Source organism: Branchiostoma floridae, chromosome 16, assembly GCF_000003815.2.
Source record: "Branchiostoma floridae strain S238N-H82 chromosome 16, Bfl_VNyyK, whole genome shotgun sequence".
Taxonomy (NCBI): domain Eukaryota; kingdom Metazoa; phylum Chordata; class Leptocardii; order Amphioxiformes; family Branchiostomatidae; genus Branchiostoma; species Branchiostoma floridae.
The window spans coordinates 3,952,766-3,974,945 of NC_049994.1; the positions used below are offsets into that span (position 1 = coordinate 3,952,766).

General features: G+C 40.5%; 1 protein-coding gene across 1 annotated transcript in view; it reads right to left on the minus strand.

The window, feature by feature from the left end:
- LOC118403259 (dual 3',5'-cyclic-AMP and -GMP phosphodiesterase 11A-like) overlaps nucleotides 1-22,180 on the minus strand; it is a 94,269-nt gene that overhangs the window by 17,649 nt on the left and 54,440 nt on the right. The window contains exons 3-4 of the mRNA XM_035801869.1: nucleotides 4,571-4,729; nucleotides 2,027-2,116 (exon numbers count right to left, since the gene is read on the minus strand). Coding sequence (XP_035657762.1) covers nucleotides 2,027-2,116; nucleotides 4,571-4,729 — 249 coding nt within the window. The remainder of the gene's footprint in view (nucleotides 1-2,026; nucleotides 2,117-4,570; nucleotides 4,730-22,180) is intronic.

The following is a 22,180-nucleotide window of genomic DNA, read 5'->3' on the forward strand; positions in this document are numbered from 1 at the left end:
TGCTGATAAGAGTTCGGCGGGCTGACTGGCTTGGGTCCCCGAATAAAATTCGCGCTAGCTACCCGATCCTGTTTGACCCCCAGGCACGTCAACGCAATGAAGACTGAATCATCAAGGTTTCAGCAGCCCTTCTACCAGTCGAGCCACGAGAGGCTTGCTAGTCAACACCTCAAACGTTAAGTCAGGACTTATTCCGTTGATTTATGCAGATGTATTTGACTTGAATTTGATCCTTTGTTTATTCATGAAAGCTCAAATAGGCCCGCAAGCCGCTTTTCATTGAGGTCATGAGGCAAGAGGTAAGAGTCCAAAAAAATGTATAACATTACATGGACAAAACTGTTGCCAGACTGAGAACGTCCAAACAGTCTAGATCTGTTACTATGATGTTGGAGGGTGTGATGACAGTCACAGAAAATCCTGAACTGCCATTGAATGGATTTTAATGGCGATTAAGATTCTATTTTATGACTTTAAGAAAAGAAACGGTTCCCTTGAGTTAGAGGTGTGTAGCCAGCCATACATTCTCGGGAAGGAGGCCTTATAAGGTCAGAAAGCGACAAAGGCTATCATAAATGTGAACCCCTTTTTTCAGGCACAGTGGTCGATATGCTAGTAAGATGGTGACAATGGAATTGAAGCTTGAACTTACAGACCACGGACTAGCCCCTGCTGTAATGTTTTGTAGTTTTGTAGCCCAGTGCTACAGAAACGGAGATATAGGCCCCGTCCGATGTACCAATTTGTGCAAGAAAGGCTTAAATTTTTTATAGGGCATTTTGTGTTGCTGTAATGGCTAACCGATTGTCCGTATTGCTTTATGTTTCAGACCGTTAGCTCTTTTGAATTCTGTCACGGCCTGCTTCGTATGACCTATCTTTCCCTCACAACGCTCTATTCATGCAGAGTGACACTGGTATTCATGCAAGGTTGGCTAGTGTCACCGACCCTTTTCCTGCATCGCCGATTCATTGGAATACCCTCGTTATACTTTTATGACGCATATTACTGCGTGGGTTTTGGCAGTAAGCCTTTGTTGTCGCTGCTGACGAACGATCGTGTACGTGTCATTATTAGCCACATGAAAAATAGAGGCATAGTTTGTGGCTTTTTTTCTTTTCCTCCGAACTTCTGGATGGAATTCGTCGATGAATGTTAGACATGAAGGCAATAACATACGCCAATGCAAAACATAATACTTACTTGAGAAACGGGAAATGATTTTGTAAACGGTCAAACGTTTTTGATAGCATCCGCTATCTATTGTCATGGACAACGAATAAGGTCTGTTGATCAGTAGGTTTATGACCAAAACTATATGAATTGATATGTAAAAACGTGAAATAAAACTTTGTAAAATGGGCTCTTAATGGATTGTAATGATACTTCGTATGTGGATATGGATTGAGATAGTGAAGATCAAGGTCGATTTTATCCCTTGGCGTGTGGCTTTTGTACTACAGTAGAATTTTCATCATTTGCCCCGGTCATGCTAATGACTTGATTCGCAGGTACCTTTTAGCACAAGGAAGAGAAGTGGTATAGGTATAGGCCCCCTATCCACTTCCTCTGGAACTACATGACTGTTTTCTTTGAAATATTTCAAGGATATCTGAAAAACCGAACGGCGTATTTCCATGATATTCGGGATGCAGGTAGCTTAAACGTACACAGTAAGATGCAAATTATACACGTTAGGGCAGCTAAACTTGTGAGCGTCACAGGCACGTGGTCCTATCAACACGTGATCTTCCGGATACCTGACGTCAGCAATTGGTCAAACGTGAAAGTTTATGACGCCCGCCGTGTTGAAAGAAAGTTTAGTATTGTACCATTATTACTTCCAACACAGATGAGCTTCAATAAGAAAAACACTACATGAAAGTTGGAATTAGCAATTGAATAGTGTTTAAGCAAGTTTAGCCTGGTACGATTTGACGCAAAGCAAACATTACCATACATACATGGCATTTACTGGCCATTGATAAATACCACATTTCGTGCGGTGATAAAACAAGAACCATACCCTGTTTCTTTCCTGCTCCCTCATAGAAATGTCGAAGAGCTTAGCGTTGGTGATGCCAATACCGCAAAATGGCAAGTACGTCGCAAATACCTGTAAAACAAGCAAGTACAAAACAGTCAAACAAAACCTTCTGAAAATACTTTCATCAGGTTTGTAGAATATAGGATATAGGAGAATTCTTGTACGAAATCTGTCATAGACAGGGAAGAGATTATAGGGATCCGATGGATCAAGCAGACAATCTGGATAAGAACGTCAACCCCTGTGATGAACCGGGACGAGGGGATACAAACTTGGTCACGTTAGGGATTGTGTTCTCGCCGCAAAAGTGCCACCTACATCGGCAACATTTAGCGGCGAGAAGCAGAACTCTACCCAGAAGCTCTGAGGAAGGTGTCTGATAGACACCGAAACATGAGCACAATAAGTACATCCTGGTTGTCTATAAGAATTCTCCTATATCATACAGTCAAACAAAACTTCTCACAATATCAGTCCTCATAGTTACGCTTATAGTTATTTTTATACTCGTCATTATATAATCGTTTTGCTACAGTACTGCCCACTTATCTCACACAGACATTGCTCTTTTTGAGAAGGCAATTTTGTCTTTACGTAGGCAACATACGTCATCAAGATGCAAACCTACCCATGGTTAGTATACGGTGCGTAATAAGACGCCCTTAGAAGTCAAGGTCGAAAACTATATGAACATGTCTTCTGCTAGCAATTTTCGGCCGTGAGATATCATAATCGTGCGGCCGTTTCTAGCAAGGGATGTTTTACGTCATCACTGCTCTTGGAACTCTCCGTTGACGTAAATCTGGCTGCAACGCAGTGTGAACCACAAAGAGGGAAAATATAGGATTCGTTTCGGTGCTCAAAGGAAACACGCAGTGTTGGGGTATTGCGTCAAAGATACAGCCCTATGTGAGAGAAATTTGGCAACTGTAGCAACGACAAATTTGATTAAAAATGCGTATCAAAAGGGTTACATTTAATTCGATTTCTCGTGTCTTATAACCATTGGGATATACACAAGGAAACTAAACACACAGCATTTTTGATTGTAGCATACTAGCACAAGAATACAAAAATAAAAATTATACTGCTTTGCGTTTGCGCGTTATGCTTTTTTCCAGCTCTTTTTAGAATTATTGCACAGCTTTACTTCTGCAATGCAAGTTTTGATATAGCTGTTGACTTGTATTGAATAGAAATAACGGTTTAGAAATGGAGAGTATTTCCGGTATCACTCTCCTTAACATCTTTAATATGAGAGCTTTTAAGAGAAATCGATTGATCTTTGCTGTACAAAAGCATCTTAAGAATAGTAGGCATTAACGCGCCACTCCCTGGATGTCTCTTGGGATTCCTTCAAAGCTGATAACTTTTCATACATTCGAAGGTAAAGGCGCTTATAGACGTTATCACGTCTTCAATTATTTATACTCTTGACGACATCGGGGAAGATGTGTCACAGGAGACTTCGGCATTAAGGCCGGCGTTTGTATAATAGGCTTGAGATTTGTGTAGGTTCTTCTTGAGTGCCTTTAAGGGTTTCCCATCTGTTTCGTCTGAAATAATCAGCCTCGAGGCGACAGCACTTAGACGTACTTAAAGGAGCTTTATCGGTTTTTACAACAGAAGTTAATGACTACAAAAGTTCATGTGAAGTTCGAGAATTAACTGAAGGATACGACAACGTTTTGTCAAGAGTAGCAGAGATTCATGTTGAAATATCGTCAAGACGTGCAGTCTAGTTGTATCCAGTCATTGAAACATAGCGTATTGTGTGTCTAGATAGATATCACATTGAAAAGAACAATGATCAGGGCCAATCAATAGTCTTTAAACGCCAAAAGGTAGTCGGCATCGACTTCCGGTCCCCTTTGACCTACTAATGACGTAACGTTTCCAGAACACGCCTGACTTCGGTAAGGTCTGTGGAATTACACTAAAACAAAAACACAGATACCGTAAAAAAGAACATTGACACCTTAAAACAAAGACGCAAATACCTTAAACCAAGACACAGATACCCTTAAAGAAGGACACCGATGCATTATACAGCAAATACACAGAAACCTTAAAACAAGGCCACGGACGCCTTAAAACAAGGACACGGACGCCTTAAAACAAGGACACGGACGAAGGACACGGACGCCTTAAAACAAGGACACGGATACCTTAAAACAAGGACACACATACTTCAAAACAAGGACACGGATACCTTGAAACAAGGACACAGATACCTTGAAACAAGGACACAGATACCTTGAAAAGCAAAGACACAGATACCTTAAAACAAGGACAAGTATCCCTAAACCAAGGACAAAGATGCCTTAAAACAAGGACACAGTTAAAACAAGGACACAGATACCTTAAAAGAATGGCGCATATAGTTTTTAAAGTTAAATCAAGGACACAGATATCTTAAGACAAAACACAGATACCTTAAAACCATGACAAATCTACCTTAAAACAAGGACACAGATACCTTAAAACAAGGATACAGACACCTTAGAACAAAGACACAGATACCTTAACGTCTTCTTCATCAAACGGCATTCCATCCGGGTTCTTGTTGATGGCCTGCGCCACGCCGATGACCTCCCCCTCACTGTCCTTGATGGGCATGCAGAGGATGGACCTGGTCCGGTACCCTGTCGACTTGTCTACCTCGTCACAGAATCTGCTGTCCTACAAGGTATACAAACATTAGAGTTCTTTACCTTCGTCAAAAGGTTATGTTTTGAGCGTGTTTGTCTGTCTGTCTGTGTGTCTGTGTGTGTGTGTAGTGTGTGTGTGTGTGTGTGTGTGTGTGTGTGTGTGTGTGTGTGTGTGTGTGAACAGCATAACTCAACAAGCCTTGGGTGGATGCTGAGGATATTTGGTAGGTGGGTAGGGCTCAGGAAAATGAAGGTCAATTCGATAATGGGCCCCCTAGTTTGGGTGTATTGGGTGGGTCGACTTCTCTCTCTTCGCAGCTTACAATAGGTGGGCTATATAGCAAGGGTCTGGAGCGAGCTGCCATTCGGCGCCACTCGTGTACGTGACCTAAATACGACAGCAATTGCCCCAGGTGCGGCCATGTAACTGTAGGTTTTGACCGAACGCAATTTTTTAAGTTTTCAAAAACTTCGCAATTTTAGGTTTGTGCCACTTTGCGAATGCCCGGCGCAATTTAGCGCAGTCCATTCACTATTCGGTGAGATAACATCTTTAAGAAATGATAAGTTAAAGTTGCCCGTACATCTGAGCAAATGCGTAGGAGTGGCGTCCATCTCCATTTCTGTAGTCCTTGGGCCACAGCTTTGTGCAAGTCACTACAACAGGGGGCTAGTCCACTGGTAGCGATGTGTGTTTAACTCCCATACTCTTTCTCAAATGCTGAGTGCTTAGCAGAGAAAGCAGCATGTACCATTTTTAAAGTCTTTGGTATGAGTCGGCCGGTGATCGAACTCGCGACCTACGGAATGCAAGGCGAACACTTGGCCATTGCACCTTTAAGAAATGGACACTTATAATTGATCACCGTCTCTACGAAATGTCCTCCATTAAGCCCAACTTTGATGTACTTATACGGCTCGTTTAGCTAAACGTTTGGTCGCTTTATTTGTGCTTGCATTTCGTTGGAACATTGCCAACATTAACAGCAGGGCGCCAAAATATCCAGTCATGGGATAACATCTTAATTGTCATCACCAACGGAGAGGAAAAGATACAAATACATTAATCCCAAGGACGTGAGAGCGCAACGTTCTCCACAGAAAATATATGCATCACTTTTAATCATCGCCAGTGACAAGAGAATTTCCCATTACCAAATTACGCATCAATATCGTCCGACTGCATATGGGAATCAATCAATGTGTTAATTTGAACAAATGCTAATGGCTGCATATTGCAATGTTCGTTATGGAAAAGTACGCTGTTAGAAGCAATTGATGTTGACAGGAATGAATTGGGAAATACAACTTACAGTACAAGGACAACATTCTAAGTTAGCAGTATGCAATGGATGAACATAGCTGTAATGCAATAAAACGGCTAACTCAAGCTAATAATAATGCAAATGGGAAATTTTATCATTTTACAGATGCTTTTATGTCTCAGCATCTGGTTGTAATTTTGTTGATAAACTCGTTAAGGGTAGAATTTGTCATCTCTCACTGGTTAATTGCCAGAGAGGGGTTATTGCCCCTTAAATCGTGACCTGAATGTTGATATCCATAAATTCATCCCAGAGCTCAACAAGCCATTGTTGTTTTTTGTTTTGTTTTTCTCTATGCCGTAACAATGATGGATGTCCCTGTAGCTCAATTGGTAGCAGTCTCATCTTTGAGCTTCTCTTTCCAATTAGTTGGTAACCCTGAGAATCCAGTTTAATCCTGGGTAGGGAATCTCGGTTGGGGCTGCACCCGTCTTTCGGAAGGGACGTCAACTGGGGGTCCCATGTTTACGGAGGTGCCTTGGACGGTTAAAGGGGAAGTACTATCAACCTCTCCCTGTAAAAATATACCCTGACACTAAAACAGTAAGGAAACTTGCTGCCATACGTGCCTCTAGGAACTACAAGAGTCTTAACGAATAAAGAATCCAACATGCTGATATAATGAAAATAATTAAAAACAAAACTTGTAATATCAATCCGAATTGAGTAACAGAAACAAAAAGGATATCATAAATATCTGTCACGAATAACACCACAGAGAAGTTTAGAAGCACTATTATCAGAAATACGACGCCTGTCCATATCGAGTTTTATCTAAAGAGGGAATATAGGCCCAATTATATGTAATTTATGGCTCATGCGAGGGCCGTTACCATAACCTTGGGGATACATTGTAGTTCTTATATTGATGCTTCTAATGGACGAGAGCAAGAGTAGGACGTCTCTTGAGTATATTCTGCAACTATTCTGTTCGCAATTCTCTGATACACAAATAAAGGGAAAGTAAAAGCTGCTAGATGCCATACATTCTTTATTAAAATGATCTAAGCTAGAGAATATATCACAAAAAAGGGGAAACTGTTCATGGGTCATGCATAGTCTAGCCTTATGAGATCATAACAGAATCTGCCCAGCATGCTAGGACTACATGGCAACAATTGCGGTGAATGACACCCTACCGGGGCCCGTTTGGACCCGAGCATATATATTTTAGGTACTAGATGTCATATCAACATTTGTCATCCGAAAAATTAACTTCTTCCATGACTTTGTTAGCAAATATGTACTATTCCATTTCCTATTAAATCATTGGCATAATACTTTGGGAGTTATAGAAACATTTTTGGTTGCCTCGATATGTATCCCATGGGAGCATTATTACTGCTACATTCCGTTGTTTCCTATAAATACAGTATTTTTTGTAGGAAAAAAGGGGCAATATTTTAAAGTTAGTACTGTTAGTGCAAAACACGACCCTTTATAACTTTTGTATTAATAATTATGTCAAAAATGAGCTTTATTATTCACACCTAATCATGTAAGATACCCCTCTTACTTTAACGAAGCAATGTATCTTCAATGATCACCGGCAAATTATAGAAGTATATATCTCTAAAACAAAATATAACTAGAAAGGCCGACATTTGCTTGAGAGCAAATACAGCATATTTCAGCCATCTCCCTCCTCATGTAACAATAGACTGTTCCAAAATCACCTATGTGCAAAAATGGAACACTTCTGCTTAAAATGACTTCTAACTACTAATCACACTTATGAGCAAAAATGAATCTTACAAAAAACCCTTCAATAATGGACTCTTCTAGTGCACCCCATGTAGAAAGGTAAAATAGACGACTCCAAAAACACTTCCGCTAAGAAATGGAATTTTGAATCATCAGCCGTCCAAAACCATATTTAAAAAAACCCTCTGTGCAAGAATGGACTCTTCCTGTTATACCTCTATGTAAAGTGGAGCGATCCAAAAATACATCAGCTAAAATAGGACATGGACATAATCACCAAAGTCCACAAAATGAAGAATGGAATCTCCCAGCACACCCTGTTTAAAATTGCACAATAGACAAGTCTAGAAATACTCACAGTACATGGCCTTTTGTATGATAAGCATCCCAGTTCAAAACTGAATTTTGATAAAGTTCCCCGTGCATGAATGGACTCTTCCAGATAACACCAGGCTTGCTGATTGGCTGCCGAATCCTCCTCATGTGTAGTCTTCAGGTGGGGGTCAACTTCCATTCAACAAATGGAATTCAGAATCATCACCCATGTCCAAAACTGAATTTTTAAAAAATCCCCCCTATGTGCAAAAATGGGCTGTCCCAGTAGTAGTCTTATGTCAAGTGGTTCAGTGCAAAAACACTTCCGCTAAAAAGAGCATTGGCATTATCACCAAAGTCTAAAAGTAAATTTTAAAAAACACCCCCTGTCCAACAATGGGCTCTTCCAGCAAAATCAGCTCGCTCATTGGTTGGTCATTAATTGCATTTACCTTGTCCCCCAACCACCTGGATGTCTATGGACTAGGTAGGTAGGTAGATAATTGGATCTACCTGGCACACCTGTGGCCCTGACACACCAGAATGACCTAGAGGTCGTTGACCTCGGCACCTCAACCTCACATATCCAAAACTCTCCCACAAAAACCTCCTTATAGAGCCATTTTGAAGTAATTTATACCAAATATTATACATGGATCCTTTGAATAAGTATCTAGGGCACCTCTGCCCCAAATTTCAGGTCATTTGGATGTAATACCATGGTACAGGGGGCCAAATTATACAGTTTTGGTCCAAAAGTTGCAATAAAACCTTAATAAAATCATTTAAAGAGCAGATATGAAAAAAATGAAAAAAACACATTTTGGTATTGGCCCACTCTACCCTTGTGCCAAATTTCAGGTCATTCGGTCTAGGAATGGCGGAGATGAATCACTTTGAAGATTTGACAGGAGAAAGAAAGAAAGAAAGAAACATTACGAATACAATATATTTCACCATACTATGTATGGCTGAAATATAATGAGGTTCGTTTGGAAACCGTTCGGTGATTTTAATCCCAAGAAAATTTGGGTTGTATGACGGTGAAATTCAATTTCTAATAAATCAAATTTATAGCAAGGGTACGCAGAATAATACGGGGTGAAATGAAATTATGTTATGTGCATATTCATGGTGAAGTGATAATCGGTTTTTGCACTACACTCATCAGTAGGGGATGGTACCGGTACAGAAAATTCAGGTCCAGGCACGGTTCAGGTCCGGAGAATCGGAGTCCAGGTCTGAACCTGTACCTGTACCTCCTTGTCTGAGACAAATTGTAAATGTGGGACTACTCAAAACAATGGTCCATTAATGCGTCAATCTCCAAAACATTGCAACGCCTGCCGGTATAATGTATTCATTTTCTAATCGGTCCAAGATCCGGTCCACTGATTTTTTTCGGGTCTGTTTCTTTCGGACCAGTCCAACACGAAAAGACGGTTTTGTAACGCTGTAACGGTACCTACCCCTACTCAATAGTGTTAAGACAAGCTGTCAAAACCAGCCAGTTCAGTTTTTTCATCAAAAGGGTGTAACGGTTCATCCCACGAGTGACTGAAACCACATTTCGGTGGAGTTTTCTATTCTTTAATCTTCCCGTACGGCCGATATAGTCTGTTCATTGTCTAATCGGTCCAAGATCCGGTGCACTGATTTTTTTGTCCGGTCCGTATTTCCCGGACTGGTTCAACACAAAAAGACGGTTTTGCAACTCTGTATCGTTACCCACCCCTACTTAAGGCAAGCTGTCAAAACCAGCCAGTTCAGTGTGTACATCAAAAGAGTGTAACGGTTCATACCACGAGTGAGTGAAATCACATTTCGGTGGAGTTTTCTATCATTTAATCTTCCAGTACGACCGATATAGTCTGTTCATTGTCTAATCGGTCCAAGATCCGGTGCACTGATTTTTGTTTGGTCCGTATTTTCCGGACTGGTTCAACACAAAAAGACGGTTTTGTAACGCTGTAACGGTATCTACCCCTACTTAAGGCAAACTGTCAAAACCAGCCAGTTCAGTGTGTACATCAAAAGAGTGTAACGGTTCATCCCACCAGTGAGTGAAATCACATTTCAGTGGAGTTTTCTATCCTTTGATCTTCCAGTACGACCGATATAGTCTATTCATTGTCTAATCGGTCCAAAATCCGGTCCACTGATTTTATGTTAGGTCCGTATTTTCCGGACTGGTTCAACACAAAAAGACGGTTTTGTAAGGCTGTATCGTTACCTACCCCTACTTAAGGCAAGCTGTCAAAACCAGCCAGTTCAGTGTGTACATCAAGAGCGTGTAACGGTTCATCCCACGAGTGGGTGAAATCACATTTCTGTGGAGTTTTCTATTCTTTAATCTTCCCTTACGACCGATATAGTCTGTTCATTGTCTAATCGGTCCAAGATCTGGATTTTTTGTCAGGTCCGTATTTTCCGGACTGGTTCAACAAAAAAAAAGACGGTTTTGTAACGCTGTAACGGTACCTACCCCTACTTTTAAGGCAAGCTGTCAAAACCAGCCAGTTCAGTGTGTTCATCAAAAGGGTGTAACAGTTCATCCCACGAGTGGGTAAAATCACATTTCGGTGGAGTTTTCTATCCTCTAATCTTCTAGTAAGACCGATATAGTCTGTTCATTGTCTAATCGGTCCAAAATCTGGCCCACTGATTTTTTTGTCCGGTCCGTATTTTCCGGACTGGTTTAACACAAAAAGACGGTTTTTTAACGCTGTATCTTTACCTACCCCTACTTAAGGCAAGCTGTCAAAACCAGCCAGTTCAGTGTGTACATCAAAAGAGTGTAACGGTTCATCCCACGAGTGAGTGAAATCACATTTCGGTGGAGTTTTCTATCCTTTAATCTTCCAGTACGACCGATATAGTCTATTCATTGTCTAATCGGTCCAAAATCCGGTCCACTGATTTTATGTTAGGTCCGTATTTTCCGGACTGGTTCAACACAAAATGACGGTTTGTAACGCTGTATCGTTACCTACCCCTACTTAAGGCAAGCTGTCAAAACCAGCCAGTTCAGTGTGTACATCAAGAGCGTGTAACGGTTCATCCCACGAGTGGGTGAAATCACATTTCTGTGGAGTTTTCTATCCTTTAATCTTCCCGTACGACCGACGCAATAATCCCCCGACAAGACTCGGGAGAGCCGGGGATAGACACATGGTGGGGTCGGCCTTATTAACAGCATACATCACTGTCGCTGTGTGATGGATGTGTGCGGGGACATAGACCCACTGTTTCATGACGTTAGGTTACTTTGTAATGCATTTCACGTGTAGCTTTCAAGTAAACTCTCTTTTAACAATGATAATCATATGGACAGAAGACGTCGATAAATCAGAAGGCCTCTTTTTATTGGTATTATGATGCCGTACGTTACACATAACCTATCGCCGAAACACATAACCTATGATACCGTAACTAAAACATGAGTCCGCTTCGCTCACTCCGTTGTTTTATTTGGAGGTTAAAGCAAATGACCAAGCATTATGACATTATATAAACACCAGAACGTGTTTAAAATCTTTATTAGACACCGATCAGAGAATTGTATTGTTATTATCTTTCTCTCTAACATTAGATCCACAGCAACCTAAGGATTGTACTACAAGGATGCACGCAGTTTTTACTATCACATAACAGATTTCCATCATTGATCGGGCGTTTCGGGCGTCATATGGATCATACACCAAGTTGTCTTGTTTTCGTTCAGTTTTATGTTATTCGTGTTGTATTTGTACGATGTTGTACTGTGTTTTTACTGGATGTCATAGTTCTATGTCTATGTCCATGTTTTTAAAAAGAGGCTTTTCTAAAAAGTAATGTACCTTTTGTCTGATTCTCAATAAATACATGTGAAAGTAATTATGAAAATTATTAGATAGTCACACAGAATAAACCATAAGTATCTGATGAGTATAGTATTAAAGCCTTCCTCCTTCTGAACAGAACGCCAATTTTAGCAAAAAAATTGTTCTCTCTAATTAAGAAGTACAGTCTTCAAGAAGATGCCTTAAGCAAGGTTAAAGGGAAGGGATAGCTACTCCTCCTTGTCAAAATGTACCCTACTACTGAAACAGCAAGGAAACATGTTTCCCTATGTGCCACTGTCTAGGATAGTACTACAAGGATGGAATATTCTGAACAAACGAGTAAACAACGATTTCAATTCTGCCCAAAACTTTAAATAGTATTACCATCTCTACTTATCTTGTTCACGCCCTCTTGTCTTCATCGCATTTCCACGCTTTTCTATGTAACCTTCCGAAGCTCACTCTGATGAAGTGGTTGTGAAATTTGATCTGACAGAATAGGCACACGGTAAGGTTGATGGATTGTAATACCCAAGAAAACTAATATGATCACCTCAACGCAAATTGCAACAACACTCTACACTACACTGAATATGACGCTCGCAAACGACTTGCCATTTCGCCCTTTATACCAAATATACCATTTCAAATATTGATAGATGTACATGATATAAAATAAATCAAGCAACTGGATAAATACGCGAAAGTGACAGACGTCGACGTTTCAAGTAGCTTCCACTGTATTTCATAAATGACTGAGAAATGAGTCAGAAGACGACTGTAAACTAAGTTTAAATTTGTATCAGATTTTGACAGATGCACTTTCTGAACCGATAAAATCACAATTCATTAACGATAGGTAAAACGCCACAGAACTAAAGGGTATAGCCACATAGAAAGGAACCATTTGAAAAGCGTATATCTAAGAAGGTGAAATAAAGCCAGCTTTTATCCATCAGTTTTATATATATATATTGGTACACGTTTCTGTCCATGTGTTTCGTTTCAGTTTAGCTCAACTTGAAGCAACCTCACAGTTGAACTCCTTGTTCTAGCTAGTTGGCAACTGGGAGACCCCGGTTCAATCCTGGAAAGGGTATCTCGGTTGGGGCTGCACCTGTCTTTCAGAAGTGACGTAAAATGAAGTGCCTCAAACACGTTAAATGGGAAGGGTTAGCAACCACTCCCCTATATAGCTATATAACCTTATACCGAATATACCCTTCTACTTGAGGTCCTATGTGCCAGTAAACGCTACAAGGGCACTCCAAAACAAACGAACATTGACCACACCATATCCGTATCCAAATAAGTCTCAGTTTTACATTCAAGTGCATGCTCATATAACTAATAGTATGCCTTTTCCCACAGCACTGTCTCGCTGATATGATCTCTGCGCTATATGAGATTAACAGATGATAAATGAACATACCCCAGGCACACCATTAGGAAAGCATCTGCCATAAAGCCTGCGTTATGTTATTAGTGACTTACTTATCAAGTTTGGATAGAGAAGGCTTTGTCCTTGTCGGAACCATAATCTCTCCCCTCTATGGATAATTGCTTTTCTCTCAATGTAGATTCCCGGGGTGTATTAATGTGTAGATTCCCGAAATGTTTCAATGTGTAGGTTTTCAGCAATGTATAGAATCCTCGAATGTACCAATGATGTGTAGATTCCCGGAATGTATTAAGGTATAGACTCCAGGAATGTATCATGTGTAGATTCCCGGAATATATCAATGACGTGTAGATTCAAGGAATGTATCAATGTATAGATTCCCGGAATGTATCAATGACGTGTGGATTCCCGGAATGTATCAATGACGTGTAGATTCCTAGAATGTATCAATGAATAGATTCCCGGAATGTATTAATGTATAGATTCCCGGAATGTATAAATGACGTGTGGATTCCCGGAATGTATCAATGACGTGTAGAATTCCGGTATATCAATTTGTAGATTCCCGGAATGTATCAATGATGTGTAGATTCCTAGAATGTATCAATGTATAGATTCCCGGAATGTATTAATGTATAGATTCCCGGAATGTATCAATGACGTGTGGATTCCCGGAATGTATCAATGACGTGTAGAATTCCGGTATATCAATTTGTAGATTCCCGGAATGTATCAATGATGTGTAGATTCCTAGAATGTATCAATGTATAGATTCCCGGAATGTATTAATGTATAGATTCCCGGAATGTATGAATGACGTGAAAATTCCCGGTATGTATCAATGTATAGATTCCCAAAATGTACAAATGACGTGTATAGATTCCGGGAATGTATCAATGTATTGATTCCTGGAATGTATCAATGACGTGTAGATTCAAGTATGTAATGCACCAATGTATAGATTCCAGGAATGCATCATGTGTAGATTCCCGAAATGTATCAATGTGTATATTCTAGGAATGTATTGATTTCAGGATTCTCTAAATGCATCAATGTATAGATTCCAGGAATATGTCAACGTCTACATTTCTGAAATGTATCAGTAATGCACTAACTTTAAATTGTCAAAAACTAAGGAATCGGGGCTTACTTACAAATATTGAACTGACTCTTTTCCTGCAGTGTTTTCATCACCAGTAAAAAAAAAATCAATATTCACTTTCGTCAACTCTTCCGGGAATCTTCCAGGAATAGTGGTGTTCAGTCCAATAGAAAATTGTGTATTAAGGAGATTACATGGGTTCCTTGCTTTGACAGCTGAATTCCTCTGAGAAATGAAGGCAACAGAATTGAAATTTCGATTATCACGAAGGAGAAAATGTTCATTATTGACTTGTCTTGGTGTTGACACATTGAGGTCAGTGCAACCCTCTAGTACTGTAAGGAGTACATGGCCATAAGGTGTGTGGAGCTCGAAATCATCCCAGCTGTCAGTTGAAAAAAGCTGTGCGGATGTGTAAAAGAAACGCACATGAGATGGATGTGTTTCTACATGTGATATTGTAAACGGAATGAAGAATATGCAATTATTTATTCATACAACTCAATCACAACCAACAGCATGTTTTTGAAATATTTTTAAAACATGACATTTTATTTTAGAATAAAAAGGTCAGTGTAGGTATCTATAACTTGTAAGATCTAGTACAAATCTAGTACATTTGTATATACATATATGGACTATTACCAAATTACAGATTAAAGATATGAATTAGCACCCCCACCCCTTCTTAGAAAGCTACTACGAACTCTTTCAAAAATAATTTCTGATTGATACTGTAAATTAATGTAATCCACACAAATAATTCATTGCACTTAAACATCTACTATGCAAAAATCATCACTAATATTGTTATTCCTACTTTCATTTACATCTGTGGTTACGTGAAAGTCTTGTCTCAAAAATAATGATATAAGCAGGTAAAAGAGGTTAGTCTGTTAGTCCTTGACACAATAGAATTAAGAAAAGCATGTTCATTTATCACTATTATTGGGTTATCAGAAATTACAAAAATGTGTTCTTGAAATCATTTTACCATGCAGTTTACTTGCCATGGCCCCGTAAAATTACTTGAGTAATTAACATAAAAACGCAGCTCTACATTTTCATTATTTATGCACTCATCTACATTCAGATCATTTGTTCAGTCCCTTGTACGTTATACTGTCTAGAGCACATAGTACAACAATTATTGCTGATTCGGTAAAAGTGTTTCCTTTCACAGGGAGGGGTTACTAGCCCTTCCCCTTTAACGTGCTCTATGTACCTTCTCTAACATCGGACCCCCAATGGACCCTTCCAGCCGAACGCCATATCGAACAAATAGAACCCCCTATTCTATTTCCAATACTCGGTCAAAAACAGCCCTAGTTGGACAGGAATGGGCAAAGAAAAATGCTATGCCTTTTTTGTTGATGACTATACCGACCGAGTATTGTTGTTTTGCGAAGGGTAGGTGCTACACAGCATTACTTTCTTCCTGGACAGAATGCGCATGTAAAGCAATGTTCGTATAAGAGACGGGACTCCGCACTAGCGGACTTTGTAGTGGTTTCTTATATTTGACACGTGGTACAAGCTCCCTCTCCGCGAGTGACCGAGCTACTTTCTTCTTAATTTGGTTTTTCTCCTGAGCATGTATGCACATGCCATGTATGCAACAAACGCGATAGACAACCTGTCACATATATACGTACCCAGCTTTACACCTGCATCGACCGCATGTCAGAAACTGCCCACTAACAATGTAATATTATGGAGCGCCTCCCGCTTGCGCTTTGACTGAAATTATATCGCCCTTACCGCAACTATATACGTCCCCTCCTAAAATGACTGTACCCAGTGGATGTAGCCTTCCACAAAGAATGTATAGCACTTTTCTGTAGTCCGTTCTGAGAGGTTTTTAAGGCCCCAAAAGCTAAACCGAAGTCAGTCAGTATCCTCAGCCTAATAGCGGCGGCGGCCATGTTTTTGCAACTCGCGCCGTTTTTGACCGAGGTTTTGAAATAGAACCCGACATCGAACAAGGGGCGGGGCTTATGGCGTTCGGCTGGAAGGGTCCATTTGTCCCTTCCGAAAGACAGGTGCAGCCCCAAGGAATGCCTACCCAGGATTGAAACGGATCTTAAAGTTTTTTTTCCAATATTCTAAAAAAAAAACATTTCTAAAAAACAATAGTAAATAGTTGAATAAAAATACTAAGAAGCTAAGACTGTTTTTTCTACAGTCTACTACTATTGCACATTGAGGGAGAAATATACTAGTGTTTCTGTAAGAAATGGTAACTATATATAGTATAGATTTCAAAGTTACCAACTGATTGTAACCTGGACCTCAACTGTGAGGCTGCTACCAGTTGAGCTACAGGGACATCCCCATACTTATTTCCACACTATGACTAAAACATTTACACCCACATACGAGACGAACACCGCACCTATGTACCTTGGTGACCTTCTGGAATCCTTACCAATTCCAAACGTGTCTGGCTTGCCGCTAAAGGGGACTCCATTACAATAACAATCATATCACTTTCCACTTGTATGTGGCCTGTGGCGATCGATTGTGTTGTTCAGTATGCAGAGCGTAGAGCACAAATCACCCCCGGTACAAACGCCACTCCTCCCTATGCAAGTCTGTCTACGTAGGCTAGGTCTACCGTGTACCAGAACTTCCACACAAAAAACAAGAGTCCGTTGGACACAAACCTCGGTAAAGTATCTATGATTTTTTTTTCTATTTGCTTTTGGACAGACGAGGACGATGTGGCACTGCACTCAAGTCTTTGTAACTTATATCAACAATGCCACATACACGGTACAGACTGAAGGAAAGTCGTGTAAAGTACCTTTCCCAAGGGCACAACGTCGGGGGCACGGTGGGAATCGAACTCAGGACCCATAGATTCCGAGCCGAAAGCTCTACCAGTTACGCCACGCCCGACGCCACTATCATGTTTGACATCTATGATGTTTGCGGTGTAGCTAAGGTGTTGATACCCCCTTCAAGATGTTTCATATCAATGAATATGGATAAGTTTTGCTCGTGAATAGTTGGTACATTTTCAGTTTTTCTAGTCTATCATATCATACTTTTCGTTACCCAAAACGACTGGCTGGAAATGTGAATCCAGCATTACTAGTAATAACAATTTCTTTAAAAGATGTTTCCATTTATTTTCATCTATAAGGTAGTTATTATAACACTATGCATTAACCAAGACAGTGTGGCTAGCTTGTGTCTAACATTTTCTGGAATAGCTGTTAATTGCCCCAGCTTGTTTTACAGTTGAAGGATATCGTTAGACATCCATCAGATGTTAAAGGGATTGTACAACACTACCATCAAGATGGGGGTGTTGATCTGCTGTGGTACCCCAAATCGCTCTGCATCTTTGTGACAGTAATAACTACCGACAAGTCGAAATTCAAAGAAATTTATGAAAGAAATCTTGAGTCGTCGTATCCATTTTTGATTATACTGCTGCTGGGATCCCTGGCACAGGGGTAGGCAGCAGTCGGAATAGTCTTCACACTGTGCTTCCATGCGGCTGATCCGTCCAGTGAGTCCAGCTCTGGGCTTCAACACCATGGTTTGCCTCGATGGCCGGACCCTACCTTCCGCACCCGCAAGTCAGCGAGGCCCGCGACAATACCGGCTGCTCGTCGGTGACTGCTACCGGCACTGCCTGTGCCTTTATCTGTATGAAGAAACTTTCCATTTCTGTTTGGATAGGGTTTTTTACGGCCGGATATCCTTCCTGACGCCAACCTGTAACCGCACTAACTGGGCTATCACATCATCCATCACACCAGTCTGTCAGTTTATCGCCAGCTGCCGCGATGAAGCTACCCCAGGTCAGGTAGGAGCTTTGTATCGGGGGCTCGTCCCTTAGACAGGCTGCTTCCACTCCAGCTGATGACCCCTGTCTGGCCAACTCGCTAACCCTGAGTAGGGGGAGGGGTCGAGGGCTGCCAGATCCTGTCCCTTATCGAAGAGGGACGGAAAACTGCTTAAGTGGATTATAGAAATGTTGATGGGCCAAAATAATTGAAGAAAAAGTCAATAAAAATATATATAAACAAGAGTGGGAGGGGGGCAGAAAGGCTGTTGGATATTGGCATGTCATGCAGTCTAACTATGTAAACAAAACACAAAAAAATGAACATAAGGACACATTAAACCCTGTCATCTACATCCAATAACACTAAAATTGGCCTACAAGAGACCCTCCACACAACAGATTAAGATGGATACATATTCCATGTGCAGCAGGATCCAAGGATGCGGCCATCTTGGATCTGACCCTTGAGTCATAGGTGCAAATCCGTACACATCAATAGTACCATTGTCGGAGGGTAAATTCTCTGAGGTAAATATTGCTGATACAAAACTTCTCAATATACCGTTGTTTGTTAATATCATGTGTGTAGCTTTCATTATATGCACGTGTATGACTTTATTTTCATTGATCTTTCAATATGTTTTGGAAGATCAAGTGTTGTTTGAAGCTCAACTAATAGTCAATGATATTCACACCCACGGCTATAGATAAGGCCGGTCTCTAAAACCAAAGCCAATGTTGAAGAGAAACATTTACTGTTGGCAGAATTTGTAAAATCGTGAGCGAGAAATCCCGGCCGTGACCTGGAATGCTAAAAGCTAGCTTTACGGACATAATCAAAGTTTGATGAATTAAGCTACCTGCTGTAGCGTCAAAGGTCATAGAAAGACGGCAATGTCACGAAACCTTACCTTCGGCTAGAATATGGCCACTATAAATCGCCACTATGGTTGCTGTGCAGCTGACAACTAGTATATGTAGTAGTGCTTTTCCAATATAGCGCATAATTCACTTCTTTCAAGGACGCATGTGCAGCGATAGGAATTGTAGGTAATATGTCAAAGTTGAAGGCCCCTGACTTGTAAACAGTATTCGCCTTGACCATTGTATAACAATGTCCAAACATGTTTTGTTGATGCAAATAAAAGAATGGTTAATTTTTCTGTAAAACCTTGCAAAATTGCAACTGAAATATTTCTGAAGAGCCTTCTGCTTTGGAAAATTACCCACAATTCCTGTCCGTGCGCATGCGTACCTCGGAAGTGTGAAACAACCCCACATGTGTACATATAGCGGCCCTTGCCGATTTCTGAGAAATGCAAGAAAACAGATAAGCAATATTGCTAACCAAAGACCATTAAGAGTAATAATATTTATGGAGAAAGAATAGCCGACGGCTGATCCTGGTTGTAAAATTAGTAATGACCTGTCCTGGTGAAAATATGCCCTGATCATAACTCAGATCTTGGCTTACAGATAATAATCGGGGCAGTAGATATCGCTAGCACTCAACCATTCGATGCTACTCGAAAGTTTCTGAGGGTGGACTAGCAAGGAATCATTATTATTCCAATTCCGTTCTTTTGTTCATTCAAAGTTCTCTGTAACACACTATCTCGTATGTACAATATATTTGTCAATCAATCGTTTTCAGCACCAGGGACAGCCATTGACAACACTTCGTTCACAAATGATGTACACATGTAAAGCATAACTATTTGTAACCATTACAAAAGCTGCTTCGAAAGGCAGCCAAATTTGATAACAGTACATTTTCAGTACCACAATTGATATCTTCAGACACTTCAGAGGGGGCAAATATGGAGAGGAGATCATGTAAGAGCGCAATATAGACCAATCATTAACAAGGTCAACTCTTGTGCGTCTGTAGCCCCTTCACAGAATTCAGAACGCATGTGCGGCGACAGGAATTCTAGATAATATATCAAAGGTAATAAAGGCCCCTTAAATTGTAAACAGTCCTTGTCTCGTCCATTGTTTCGATTTGCATAACACCGCACGGGCGGGTTCTCTTTTGTTTTTCCGGGCCTTTACCTTTAACATATTACCTAGAATTCCTATCGCCGCAAATGTGTTCTGATCTCTGTGAAATGGCTTATTCGGGTTGTTTCTTGCATTATAGTTTTTGGTAACCCAAATGACAGTGACGCGTGGTCGTACCACGTCAGTTTTGTTACCATACTTCTGTAAATTGTGCGTAAAGTGAGCTTTAAAGCTTTAAAGACTTGATATGGCGAGAGGATAAATAGGAAAGATAAGTATAGTAATCCGCCCCACTTTTGTGAAACGATGTACAAAGCTCTTTTTTTGTCAAAAAGCCCAAGTGCCAAAATCCACTCGACGCCACTAGACGATAAACATCATTTATACGGTACCGGCACTGCACGAAATCAATGATTTCCAGGTGTTTCAAGGGACTTACACACCTGTGAAATGTTCTGTGTCCTGGCTGTGTACATGACTTTCCTGGTTCGGCGTGTAATGTCCTTGTTTTTTTCTTACATACCTGGACTCGCCCTTGTACAGGAATTTCTAGGACCCTTACACCAGACGTGTAGGGGAAATAGGCAGACAAAGGCTTGGCGGCGCCTATTCTCAAAGCCAAGCTTGGGTCGCGGGTTTACTGTTTACGGCAACTACTACCCCTGCAACCCAGCTTAGGCTATGCTTGGACAATTAATAAGCAATGAGGTTTACATTTTAAACACAAAATAAGGGGGAGTGTCGGGGGGTATTGAATGGTTGGTATGTCTACCCGTGACATCGTCTGACAGAACAAAGTGGAACAAAATACAACTATAAAAAGAAACGACATCCACATTTTTAGGAATACAATCAAGGTCAGAAAGAAAGGTCTACAAAATACTAAAAAAAACAATCATAATTAATGAAGCTGTGATTTGTTTGGCCCGATATTTCCAACTTATTTGGAAATCCTACGGTCGGCACGTATTGAACGGGCCATTCATATTCATTTCTACATGTCGGAAAGAAATAAATGCTAGGGATAGATCTTGGCTTATAAATAGGAAAGAATGTCTTAAACCAAGGAGGTTTCAACTTCCTTGCTTAAACAAACTCGTCATTTTCATTACATAAACAGCAGTTCGTTAGCCGGATGTGTATTGCATTGTCTAGCGCAGACAAAGGCCACAAACACCCAGCGTTCATTGAATCATTCTTATTTCTTCTTTAATCATTTTACACTCACACTGAGATTCTGTTTCAACATACATAAATCTGAACTGCTGCAATAGACTTCTGCGTGTATCGCGATAATCAGTTACGTGATCTGCCCCCTTTGTATGAAGAGCTAGGAAAATAAACTAACCAAAGAAGTTTAATTTGGAAATTCGTAAACTAGTGATGTACGATGTTTTTATAGAGTGCCTGTCGCGTCATAGCGAGGAAGTTGAACTGAAACGACGTTGGACATAGGGAAAACATAGGACTGCGATCTGATTTATGGGCAGCTTTTTGTCAAAAGAATAGAGAGAACACGGGACAAAATACAGTCCATTTTCTTGGTTACTGTCTCTAACTTTGGCTACTGTCGACGCACAAACTGAGTGAAATGATATAACCTCCTTGACTCGATGTACTAGATTTTTGTCCCGGGTTATGTTCTTGATTGTACAAACTAAATGACAACGTTGAACGTTAAATTTCTACCGATGTTTCAAGCTGTTGATAATCACAGCGGCATGTTTCACATCTTTCTAGGCAGGTATTGTTTTACTGTGAAGTGAAATACGGGTAATTAGGCAGCTCAAACAACCTCCTTGACGTGATTGTAACAATAGACATCATGGCTGGTACTAGCGGTAGTTCACAGCTCTTTGTGTCTGTGCCCATGCAAATTCTTCAGAAAAAGCCAATAGAATTTCTCCTCGCACAATTATAGGGTCAAACCTTCGGCCAATCAACGTGCCAGTCACAATTTTCAAATTCTTCAGTTGAGTTGGTATTGTGAATTTCGCGTCTTTG